At 39.6% G+C, this 12,700-nt stretch overlaps 1 protein-coding gene across 2 annotated transcripts in view; it reads right to left on the minus strand.

Annotated features, from left to right (window-relative positions):
* The window catches only part of COL4A5 (collagen type IV alpha 5 chain), a 325,984-nt gene that overhangs the window by 13,154 nt on the left and 300,130 nt on the right, over positions 1-12,700 (minus strand). For both annotated transcript variants that reach the window (XM_053579991.1, XM_053579992.1), the window contains exons 42-47: positions 12,504-12,637; positions 9,248-9,320; positions 9,044-9,115; positions 7,986-8,114; positions 7,006-7,104; positions 5,118-5,330 (exon numbers count right to left, since the gene is read on the minus strand). In XM_053579991.1, coding sequence (XP_053435966.1) covers positions 5,118-5,330; positions 7,006-7,104; positions 7,986-8,114; positions 9,044-9,115; positions 9,248-9,320; positions 12,504-12,637 — 720 coding nt within the window. The remainder of the gene's footprint in view (positions 1-5,117; positions 5,331-7,005; positions 7,105-7,985; positions 8,115-9,043; positions 9,116-9,247; positions 9,321-12,503; positions 12,638-12,700) is intronic.

The raw sequence follows: 12,700 nt of genomic DNA on the forward strand, positions 1-12,700 counted from the left end.
TTTGTATATCCGTAAATGATTTGATTTCTCCGTCAATTCTGAAGCTTAGCTTAGCAGGGTACAGAATTCTGGGCTGAAAATTGTTCTGTTTAAGTAGATTAAAGGTAGATGACCATTGTCTTCTTGCTTGGAAAGTTTCATTAGAGAAGTCTGCGGTCACTCTGATGGATTTGCCCCTGTAGGTCAACTGGCGCTTACTCCTGGCAGCTTGCAGAATCTTTTCTTTTGTCTTGACTTTGGACAGGTTCATCACAATGTGTCTTGGAGAAGCTCGGTTAGAGTTGAGGCGACCCGGGGTCCGATATCCCTCTGAAAGCAGTGTGTCAGACTCTTTGGTGATGTTTGGGAAATTTTCTTTTATAATATTCTCTAGTATGGCTTCCATTCCTCTGGGGCATTCTTCTTCCCCTTCTGGAATTCCTATAACTCGTATGTTGGAACGCTTCATAAAGTCCCATAATTCTGACAGTGAACGTTCTGCTTTCTCTCTCTTCTTTTCTGCCTCTTTTACCGTCTGAGTTATCTCAAGAACTTTGTCTTCTACCTCTGAAATTCTTTCTTCTGCATGGTCTAACCTGTTGCTGATACTTTCCATTGTATCTTTAAGTTCCCTAATTGACTGTTTCAGTTCCTTCAGGTCTGCTATATCCTTTTTATATTCTTCATATCGTTCATCTCTTATTTGATTCTGTTTTTGGATTTCCTTTTGGTTATTTTCCACTTTATTAGCAATTTCCTTCATTGTTTCCATCATTTCTTTCATTGTTTTCAACATGTGTATTCTAAATTCCCTTTCTGTCATTCCTAACATTTCTATACTGGTGGAATCATCTGCAGTAGCTACCTCATGGTCCCTTGGTGGGGTTGTTCTAGACTGGTTCTTCATGTTGCCTGGAGTTTTCTGCTGATTCTTCCTCATGAGTGATTTCTTTTATCTGTTTCCTTGCCCTAATTTTCCTTTCACTTCCTCTTGCTATTTAAGTTCTTGTGCCTGTGGACTAAGGGTTATAGGACCAGAAGGGTGAGAAGGTTGAAGAGCAAAAAAAGGGGATGAAAGAAAGGAGGACCGAGTGATAAGAAAAAAAGAAAGATAGAGAAAGGAGAGGGGGTGGGTATAAGGAATATAGAAAAAAAGAAGAGAGGCACAGAAAGAGGGAGACAGGGCAATATAGGTGTACAGTAGGGTACTTTGACACAACCTTAAAAAACCCCACCTTCTGGGGGTGCCCAGTTGCGTGGTTCCCTTGAGGTCAGCAGCTCTTTGCTAACCTGATCAGACACAGTACCCCACCTCCACCAAGTAGAGAGGAAAGACAAAAATGCTTTAAATCAAACCAAAAGAAGCAAACAGAAAACTTTACGGGGATAAAATTGGGTGAAAAACCAAATTATATCGGTAGAAACACTAGCAAAAATGAAGTTGAAGTTATTAAAAAAGGCAGCAATGGGAAATTATAGTTAAACTAGGAAAATTGAGAAAGAAAAAGGGATCTGTGTGGAAAAGATTGAAATTAAAAAAACAAAAGAACATCAGCAACGTCAAAATAAACAAACAAAAAAATCAACCAAACCAAAAAAAAAAAAGAAGAAAAAAATACACAACCAAAAACAAAGCAGTTTGTATATGTTATTGAATATTGTCTGGGCAACACGTGGTCTTCTGGGGTATGAGATGTTAGTCACAGTTCTGGTACGACTGGAGGCTGCTGATTTCTCAAACTCCAGCAGGTAGACACCCTAAATCTCTCTTCAGCCTACTTAAAAGGCACTTTGAACTTGTAAACTTGCTGAGCAGAAGCTTTCCCAGCTTTCTCGCTGGAATCGCTGCTGAAGTGGCTATGCACTTACTCAGTGTGCCAAAACCGATCTCACTCTGCCCCTGAGGGTTAGGGCTGCAAGACGGCTCAGACCCCACCCTTAGGCTACTTGGTTGCTGGGTTACCAGCTCCCACCCGTTTCTAGCTCTGCGACCCTGAGGGCAGAGCTTGCCGGGGCAGATCACTGACAATGGATCCGTGTGACCCACCGCCAAACACTATCAGCTCCGTCTGGCTCAGTGGCTCAGACTGGGGCCCTAGACAACGGCCAAAGTTCTCCGCACTCCCGCTCAGGCCTTCCCCAAGGCAGTTCAACTCAGTGCCAAGTCCAAGGACATCAAAACAGTTCACAGGTAAGGCCTTTCTGGTTTGCAGTCTCGCTGCTACTGAACTTACAGTTGTGGGCGGGTTTAGACGGATTGAACACACGCGACCACTTGCCGGCTTTCCACTGTTTTAGTCCTCCTCTTGGGGTCCAGAAGTCTCTCGCTGACTCCCTGTATTTTCATAGGAGTGATGATAGGCAGTTCCCACCAGCCAGAGATGCCTGGAGTCCTATCTCCCCAGACTCACGGTGCCCAGATGCAAGGAAGCTGTTACTCGGCTGCCATCTTGCTCCGCCTCCTCATAGTTTTCTTTATAGAGGTCCTTCACCTCCTTCATTAGGTATATTACTAGGTATTTCATTTTCTTTGAAACTATGGTGAAGGGAGTTGTGTCCTTAATTAGCTTCTCATCTTGACTGTTATTGGTGTATACAAAGGCTACTGACTTGTGGACATTGATTTTATATCCTGAAACATTATTTTTTGATGACTTCTAGGAGTCTTGTGGTTGAGTCTTTGGTGTTCTCTAAGTATAAGATCATGTCGTCAGCAAAGAGGGAGAGTTTGACCTCCTCTGCTCCCATAACCCCAGTGAGAATAGCCCACATCACAAAATCTCAAAACTGCAGATGCGGGCGTGGATGTGGAGAGAAGGGAACACTTTTACACTGCTGGTGGGACTGCAAACTAGTACAACCTTTCTGGAAGGAAGTGTGGAGAAACCTCAAAGCACTCAAGCTAGATCTCCCATTTGATCCTGCAATCCCATTACTGGGCATCTACCCAGAAGGAAAAAAATCCTTTTATCATAAGGACACTTGTACTAGACTGTTTATTGCAGCTCAATTTACAATCACCAAAATGTGGAAGCAGCCTAAATGCTCACCAACCCAGGAATGGATTAACAAGCTGTGGTATATGTATACCATGGAATACTATTCAGCCATTAAAAAAATGGAGACTTTACATCCTTTGTATTAACCTGGATGGAAGTGGAAGACATTATTCTTAGTAAAGCATCACCAAGAATGGAGAAGCATGAATCCTATGTACTCAATTTTGATATGAGGACAATTAATGACAATTAAGGTTATTGGGGGGGGAAGCAGAAAGAGGGAAGGAGGGAGGGGGGTGGGGCCTTGGTGTGTGTCACACTTTATGGGGGCAAGACATGATTGCAAGAGGGACTTTACCTAACAATTGCAATCAGTGTAACCTGGCTTATTGTACCCTCAATGAATCCCCAACAATAAAAAAAAAAAAAAGAAAGAAAAGCTTTAGTATTCAATCCATCTCTTCTACTCTTTCTTACATAGAGTATCTCCACTAATCCAACACAGACTGTATTTATTCAATCACGTGATTGTTTCTGTAACATGTCTCTATTTTTTGCTTAGTCATCAAGGTATTTCAATGTGATTCTTATATGAGCCCCAGCTGAGCCTCTGCAATCCATGACCATATTTAAAATCTTGGTCTCTATCATGGCCTTCCTGTGTCTAAGGCTTAACATATACCAGAGTTACTGACTCTTCTTGTTTGAACAAATACATGCAATCTAAAAAGTTATAAATTATATAATGGATTGCAGATCCCATTTTCTCTTCGTATTACATTTTTAAATTTCCTAATGCTCAAAACTTTATTGGTTCTTCTTGACCTGAAAGATTAAAGATTGGGAGTTTACAAGTTTGATTATAAGTTAGACTCTGAAAGTCAAGAGAGAATGAACACAAAAAGGAGAAGAATTTTATGGGAAAAATACTAGATAAAATTATCTAAATATATTAAATTAATTAGGTATCTAATTAAAATTACCAAATGATAACGTAATCATTAATTTAATGATGATTTGGCAATTGTACAGTCAGAAAAAGGAGATGTAATACACACAAAGAAGAAAATAAAATGAAAGTAGAAGAAAGATGAGAAGGAGAAAAAGAAGAGGAAGAAAAGAAGAGTACAAGAGGGAAAGATATTGAGCAAACCCCTACTTTATTTGGCTTCATAAAAATGTCTGATGACCACTGGCTTGTAAGTAAAAGAACATGTCTACTCCTGTGGTTCAGAACTGGCAAGTGTTGCCATATTCCCTAGGATGCTGCAGATCTGTTTTCACAGAATGTATGGCCCAGGCAATGAGACCTCAGGAGGTCTCTCATAGAGATCTCAGAAATTTAGAGACCATATTATCTTCATAAATGTCTTTATGCAGGCAAACAAGATAGTGAGTCCTAAAATAGGCAGCCCTCAGTCAAACAATGGGACCTCAACCTCTTAAGTCAAAATTCCAGGAAGAAATTTGGGAGATAGAAAAGTCCTTCAGAGTCATCCCATCCAGCCTCCTCCCATCAACCAAGCTGCCCACCCCAGTATTAACAAGATACCTGGCAACACTTTAAATGAAGGGAGAACTGAATTTCTATACAGAAATATGGTGCTGTGTATAGCTTTAAACTACTCTGATAATACTTTATAAAGGTAAGACACTTATTTTAGGAACTATAAACTGGTATAATTAAGCAATGACCTTACTTTCTTTGACCTAGGAACCAAGCTTCTCTTCAGAACTTATCTTTCAACTTAATGAAAACCAGTCTCAGAGAAAAGGAAACTATCTCCCATGAATTATAAACACTGCCCACTCAAGTAGCTGCTATACAGTAGAGAGCCCAGGGAATCTATTATCTTAATAATTAAGCTAACTAAAAAAGTAAATGTGGCCTTTCTGAAAATGCCTGTTTCAGGACAAGAACTGTATCTCACAATAGCTAATTAATGCTTTTAGCTTAAGGTTAAATACTATTTATTTAAAGATCGTAGTGAATATATTCAGTTGCTCTTGACATGGTCTTCAATTTGGAAGTCCCCAAAGAATAGAGAGGCACACTGGCCCAGGCTACTGTAGAATCCAACAGGAGTGTCAAATCAAAAACAAAATGCATAGGAAGAAATTAGATGCTGATTATCTCACCCAAGTCTTGACCATGGGCTCTTTTATTTCCTTGTACATACAGGAGAGAAAAGCCTTCATAGACCTGGACTGTTCCCTGCGGGCATTGTGGTGCCTCTGTTGTCTGGCTGTGGCGTGTGATAAGAAATCCATGGGCAACAGAGGATGTTCCAGGGGGACCAGGGGGACCTTGTAATCCATCTGGACCAGGAGGACCATCCAAACCACGGGTACCTGTTTCCATGAAATTATCAATACACAAGATTAAGTAAGCTCTAGATCCACTATTACGGTTATTGACAACATTATTACCTCATCATACAGTAGAACCTTCATAGGTGACCACCTTCCAACATTGACTATCTCCTTAAGTTGACCTAATTGTCATAGACTGGACATGCACCACATATTGTATCAGTACAGTAAGCCTCGTTCCTTTTGTTGACCCTCTCTGTATGTTGATCAGTTTGTTACAGTCCCTTTGGTGGTCAACTTACAGAGGTTCTACTGTATTAGTTAATTTCTTCAATATTTAGAGTGTCTATAAATGCATTGTCACATATTATGGGCTTGGAGACAAATAAGATATGGTTTCTGTCCTCAAATAGATTTAAGTATGTTTTTTTCCCCCTCTGCCATTGGTTGAAGATAGCAAGCACTAAAATACTGGGTGAATGGAACCTGAAATAAGAAGACCAATCCTTATTTAGGAAGTCTGTATGTTATCTAGTCTCTTGCTGTACTAAATGAGTTTGAGCCCCATTACCAAATTTCAGCATGATGTTTTGTTCATCAGTGAGAAAGGAAGGGTGTGGTTGCCATCAGTTTGCCAGCTTCAGTGCTGAAAAACATTTTCCTTTGAATCTGTCTGGGGAATAATTCCTAGGTATACCTTTTTGTGTAGAGAATAGGCAAGACATTCTGAAAAAGCCTTTTCAAAATGTTTTTTTTTTTTTTTTTCCATCTACTACTGATTCCTCCTCTCCATTTAGCTTTTATTTGAGCTCATTTAACAATTCTTTTTATATACAGGCCTTTCACCAGTGTGTGTATAGATTTTCATTTTTGGGAAACTTCATAGCAACACCAGTGCTGAAGATGATACTAACTTGGTTTTTTTTTCCTAGAAATATGGCATTAAAGCAATGGCAGCGTGTTGGCTCTATGAAGGCCTTATGTATCGTCACTCTGCCTCATTGCTGCTGACATTTGAAACACAAACTCTTTATGCTTATTTTATTTAGATTTATATTATGTAGAGTTGCTAACATATATTTAAAATCTATTGACTATATGATCTTGCATTCCTATTTTAGGAATCTTAATACATTATGGTATTTTTATTGTATGTTAACTCAAATTTCTTTTAGAAGTAGACTGAGTACAGATTCAATGCCTAGTAGATACCAGACTCATTATTATTAGGACACATATTAATGAGTAACCTCAAAAATCTGTATATCAATTTACTATCTCAGCATGAGATGTTACCATAACCCTCACAGGTCTATAAAATCATTTAAACTTTTCATTTATATTTACCACATTTTATGGGGGAAATTACACCCTCTTGTGATATTTTCAAATGTGGTGGGATTCACAATATTTTTAAGGTGGTTGGTCAAGTGATTAAAATCAACATATTGAACATTAGTTGAATAGGTTAATACAGTGAATACCTGGAAATCCCCACATTGAGAGAAAACTGGGTTTTCCAGTGCTCTAAACACATAAACAAAAGCAACCTTTGTATGCTTCTCCTGCAGTGGCAAATCTCTTTACATGTGTCTTCCTATTCTTCCCCAGCTTCAGATTCGCCAGCTAGCTATGCTTCCTCAAGAGGACAATCTCATAACTACAAGTGGAGACCTGAAATCCACCATCAACAGCATTGGTTTATATGTCTCACCTGGTTGGCCTGGCAGACCTGGGTCTCCTTTGCGCCCTCCTGCACCATCAAAACCAGGGAGTCCATTGCGTCCAGGATCTCCTGGAGAGCCAGTTGGACCTATAGGAAAAGAAATTGGGTTTTTAAATGTGGGTAGAATAATTTCACATCCAGACAGATCTAGAAGACATAAGATTCTTGAAACACTGAATTCATAATCTGGTTTAAATCCATGCAAATGAGAAGATATCTCAAACCCAGGACAAATGAAGAAAGCAAAGCTTCAGCTTTAAACATTTCATTTGCTTCTGAGGAGATTCTCTTAAAATAGCAGTTGTGTTGGGCGATGCCTGTGGCTCAAAGGGGTAGGGCACCAGCCCCATATGCCAGAGGTGGCAGGTTCAAACCTAGCCCCAGCCAAAAACTGTAAAAAAAAAGCAGTTGTGCTCTCTTTGCCTTCAGAATTAGAGAGGAGCGCAGACCCTAACTTTTGTTATCTATTGTAAGTTACTGCTAGGTACGCTTTATTTTTTGTAAGATTGCCACTCAATAACTTAATAAGGGAGAAAGACTGAAGTTGGTTACTAGCTGTCTTTTATAACCAAAGTTGGCTATAAGCATAGAGTGAATATGCTAGATAGCAGTTGATATAAAGGTTGAGGGGCCTCTCACCATTGGAAACTGAGGGCCTACCAAATCAGCCTTGATCTTTCTGCTGGGTGACATAGAGAATGCACCAGCTCTTAAATGCATTTTAATTTTATTATAGGGTTTTTAACATTAACTTAGTTGGTCAAATTAGAATAGCCAGAGGAGCTATAAGAAAAATTCAGCCATGAGAAGCTAACCATTTCAAGAAAAAAGGAAATGGGACCTGTTGTGGATTGGTATTCCACTAATTGCTGAGACTCCTATTGTCAGAGACAAATTCTGACATGCCAGAAAAGAAGTGGGGAATGTTTTCAATACATAAACCTTAGAAAGATGATCTGCAAATGTACCTGGTAAGCCTTGAGGTCCTGGAAGTCCTGGTGGACCTTTTAACCCAGGCTGGCCAGGGATCCCTGGAGGACCAGCATCTCCTTTGATTATAATACTCTGACCTGAAGGACCAGGTAATCCAGGAGGACCTAAGAGGTAAAACACACAAATTTGAAGAGGGAGAGAATAGGCAGAAGAAATAGATGCCAATGTGATCTAAGGTCAGAATAAGAATTGGTGTGAAAGAAACATGTTATATATATTAGGCTGTTGCCATACATTCCACAAAAATCTGTTTAGGAAAACTACCATCACCTCAGGCAGAAGACTGAAAAATAAATAATTTTCATAGGGTCAATGGAAAAATTAGGCATATAATCACAATTTTCAAGCTTTGAACATTATTCAATTACTAGAAAGTTTAATCCATTACAATTATGCAAACACTGTGTCAAGTGTTTGGTGTCAAGGGAAGATAATCCTATTCCCTCACAAGTCCATTCTGACTCCAACAGCATTTGGAGTTCTTGTTTTTCGTGCTTGTCGGGGGACCCATCAAACTAGTAGGAGAATTTACCAGATGCTCTGTTTCACTACTTACAAGAAACTTCTATAAGCCTCTAGCAAAACTCCTATTTTAATATAAAAATTTACATACATGACTTGTTCTTGTGACCTCTTCAAATGAATATGGGAAAATTAGTATAAAAGCCAATAAAAAGGGCGCTGCCTGTGGCTCAAGGGGTAGGGCGCCGGTCCCATATGCCGGAGGTGGCGGGTTCAAACCCAGCCCCGGCCAAAAACCAAAAAAAAAAAAAAAAAAAAAAGCCAATAAAAAATTCAAAGAAACATTCTTGTTGATTCTGCATCAACCTTAAATTTAAAAGGTCTACTATCAGTATTATATTAGTAAAATAGAGTTTTATATGTTAGTAAAAAAAGGCGAGTCTTGCTTATTTCCCATCAGTTGCCAAAGACTTAGACACCAGCAGCTTTGCTGAAAGATAGGATGCAAACTTTCAAAATTCTTTAATGCATCTGAGTATCGGGTGTAACTAGTTTCAGGAATAAGTCTTACCTGGTGGACCAGTAAGTCCTGGCTCCCCCTCAGGGCCAGGTGAACCAGATACTCCACTGGGTCCTTTCATGCCTTCAAAGAAGAAACATAATTGTATGGCAAAGCAACAGGGCTATAGCCTTTACCTGCTCAAATCAGAAAATGGGTATTTTGTCCCCATGGAGTTTACTATAAAGGGAAACCTCAAAACATCTCTTCAAATACCTGGGAATCCTGGAACACCAGGGAGACCAGGATCTCCTTTCATTCCATTAAGACCTGGCCGGCCAGGATTACCCTGAATAAATAAAATCATTAATGTTAGAAAAAAATTAGAGGAGGGAGGGGAGTAAAGGCATAAATATTGCATAGTGTAGGGGCGGGGAACTTGCCTAAGGCCCCATGTTCTCCACTCCCGGTATAGTGGTTTATAGCACTATCTCTGGAGTCAAAATTTCTAGAATTCAAATCCCAATTTTGCCTCTTATTAGCTGGTATGAATGGAGTTGATTATATACCTCTTTAATGTATAGTATTCTCATCTCTAACATGGAATAAATGATATATATTTCATGTGACGGTGGTGAGGACAGTTTACATTAAGTGCTTAAAAAACTGATTGGCATATGGTATATACTCAATAAATGGTAACTGTCATTTTATCATTATTTTTAATAGAGATGGGTCTTGTTAAGTTGCCCAGGCTGACCTTAAACTTCTGGGCTCAAGCAGCCTCCTGAGTAGCTAGGACTATAGGCTATTCTTTTATTATTAATGAAAATACTCCTTTTAAAGTCTAGACCTAACATGCTTGAATTAGAATCACATATGCAGAAATGATTAAGCCTGAAAGACTTAGCAAAAACATAGTAGGACTACTTAATTAATTAGGTTAGAGTGCCAGGAGAAATGGGGAAAGAAGAGTTAAAAATAGCTCTAAAATGGATCTAAAGGAATTATATAGAATCGGAAATTCATGTAGGAAACTATTTCTTTAGTCGGCATGTGGGACAATGAAGCTTATATTAGTAGGAATGAAAAAGGGGAAAGCCTGGAATATCTTATTATGCCAAAATATAAGAAAGCATTAAGAAAATGAGGGGTGGGCGGCGCCTGTGGCTCAGTCGGTAAGGCGCCGGCCCCATATACCGAGGGTGGCGGGTTCAAACCCGGCCCCGGCCGAACTGCAACCAAAAAATAGCCGGGCGTTGTGGCAGGCGCCTGTAGTCCCAGCTACGGAGGCTGAGGCAAGAGAATCGCTTAAGCCCAGGAGTTGGAGGTTGCTGTGAGCTGTGTGATGCCATGGCACTCTACCCTGGGCCATAAAGTGAGACTCTGTCTCTACAAAAAAAAAAAAAAAAGAAAGAAAAGAAAATGAGGGGTACATGTAAGAAAGACATAGGATCTAGCTTAAAAGGGCTTCTAAACCTGGGACAATGAGAGGATCAAAATAAGTAACAAAAGTTGAAAAATTATGAATTCTTGGAAAGAAAGAGAAATCATGGGTCTACATGATAATAAATACATAAATAAACAGGAGAGAAGATAGTTGCTTACAGTAAGTAGGATCAGCTGGTATATGTAGAGGTAGTGCTATAGTTGGAAAATCATCATTTTACCACTATTCCAGTAGAGATTGGTTGTAGCAAAAAACATTAATGGATGTTAAATCTAAGGGAAAATTCAATGAGGAGCAGTCTATTTGCATGATCTTAATGTGCCTTCCTGCAGTTATGCTTGTTAATTGCAAGGGGGAAAATAGCAACCATACAGTGGAGAAAATGAACAACGACTTGATTGGGTGATCAAAATTAAAATCACAAATTAGGGGCAGATAGACATCATGGGCCTGACAACTACATCACTTATGTAGTATTTCATGCATTCGGGGGATGCATAACTTGAATCTAATTATAAAGAAACATCAGGCCAGGCACGGTGGCTCACACTTGCAATCCTAGCACTCTGGGAGGCCAAGGCAGGTGGATTGCTTGAGCTCATGAGTTGGAGACCAGACTGAGCAAAGGCGAGACCCTCATTTCTACTAAAAATAAAAAAACTGAGGCAAGAGGATCACTTGAGCCCAAGATTTGGAGATTGCTGTGAGCTATGATGTCACAGCACTCTACCCAGGGTGACAGCTTGAGAGTCTGTCTCAAGACAAAAATGAAAAAGAAACATCAAATAAAAGAAGGAATATTTTATTTTAAAAATGATGGGGGGGGGCGTAGATTTCTTTCAAATGTCCAAGTCATGAAAGAAAAAAAATGGCTTAATAACTGTTCCAGACTAAAGGAGACTAAACAGATATGGCAAATAAATGCAATACATGATTTGGTTTGGATCCTATATTGGAGAAAGAAACACTAAGGACGATATTACTAGGTCAACTGATCCAACTGGAATTTGAAAGGTGAAAATTAAACTATTATATCTATGCTCAGTTTCCTAAAGTTGGTAACTATTCTGTAGTTATATAATTTTTTAATCTTAGGAAATATACACTGAATTATTTAGTGGTAATGGGGCACAATAGATACAACCTATTTTCAAATATTTCAGGAAATATATATGCATTTATATAAGTATATATGTTATACACACACATACAGAAAGAAAACAAAGGGGGAAAATGTATAAGGCAATAGTCTTGAATGCAGGCATGGTGACATGTGAACTGGAGGTACGTGGGAGAAAATGGGGTAGGCAGTGAGTAGAGAATGAATAAAGAGAGAAATAAATTAAGTCTAGGTAACTAGAAGAATAATGATGTCATGGAGAAAAAAAGTATAGATATTGAAAAGCAGTAAGGGCCAGTACTTAAGATTTTTTTTCTGCTATAAAGCAACCTTCAGTTATATAGTAAAAGACAGCCCAAACCCTGTTGGCTGTCACATATAATACAGTAAAGTCCCTATAGTTGGGAGACTATAAAAAACTTGGATTCTATTTTCTTTTTAACTTTTAAGTGAACCATGCATAGAACCTTGTCCAATGAATGCTAATTAAAATGATGCAGCTTAGAATTCTCTCTCTTTTTTCTTTTTTAGACAGAGTCTCACTTTGTCACCCTTGGTAGTGCCATGGCATCATAGCTCATAGCAATCTCAGACTCTTGAGCTCAAGTAATTCTCTTGCCTCAGCCACCTGAGTAGCTGGGACTACAGGTGCCTGCCACAACGTCCAGCTATTTTTTTTTTTTTTTGGCCAGGCTGAGTTTGAACCCGCCACCTCCAGTATATGGGGCTAGCGCCCTACTCCTTTGAGCCATAGGAGCCCCTCAACGTCCAGCTATTTTTAGAGACAGGGTCTCGCTCTAGCTCAGGCTGGTCTCCAACTCGTGAACTCAGGTGATCTGCCCGCCTTGGCCTCCCAGAGTGCTGGGATTACAGGTGTGAGCCACCCAGTCTGGCAAGAATTCTCATTTTGAATGCAAACACCCACACACCTCTCTCATCAAATATCCACTCCCATTTCCTACCGGAAGTCCTGGTGGTCCTTGATCTCCTTTCAAACCAGGCAAGCCAGGTTGCCCAGGTTGGCCTGGGTTTCCCCTCTCTCCTTTAATACCTCCATTTCCAGGGAGACCCCGAGGACCTTCTGGACCTGGTAGACCTTGATAATGCACAAATACCACATTTCGGTATAGCATAAGAACAGCATAAAAGTTAGGCTTTT

Source organism: Nycticebus coucang, chromosome X (assembly GCF_027406575.1).
Source record: "Nycticebus coucang isolate mNycCou1 chromosome X, mNycCou1.pri, whole genome shotgun sequence".
NCBI classification, from domain to species: Eukaryota; Metazoa; Chordata; class Mammalia; order Primates; family Lorisidae; genus Nycticebus; species Nycticebus coucang.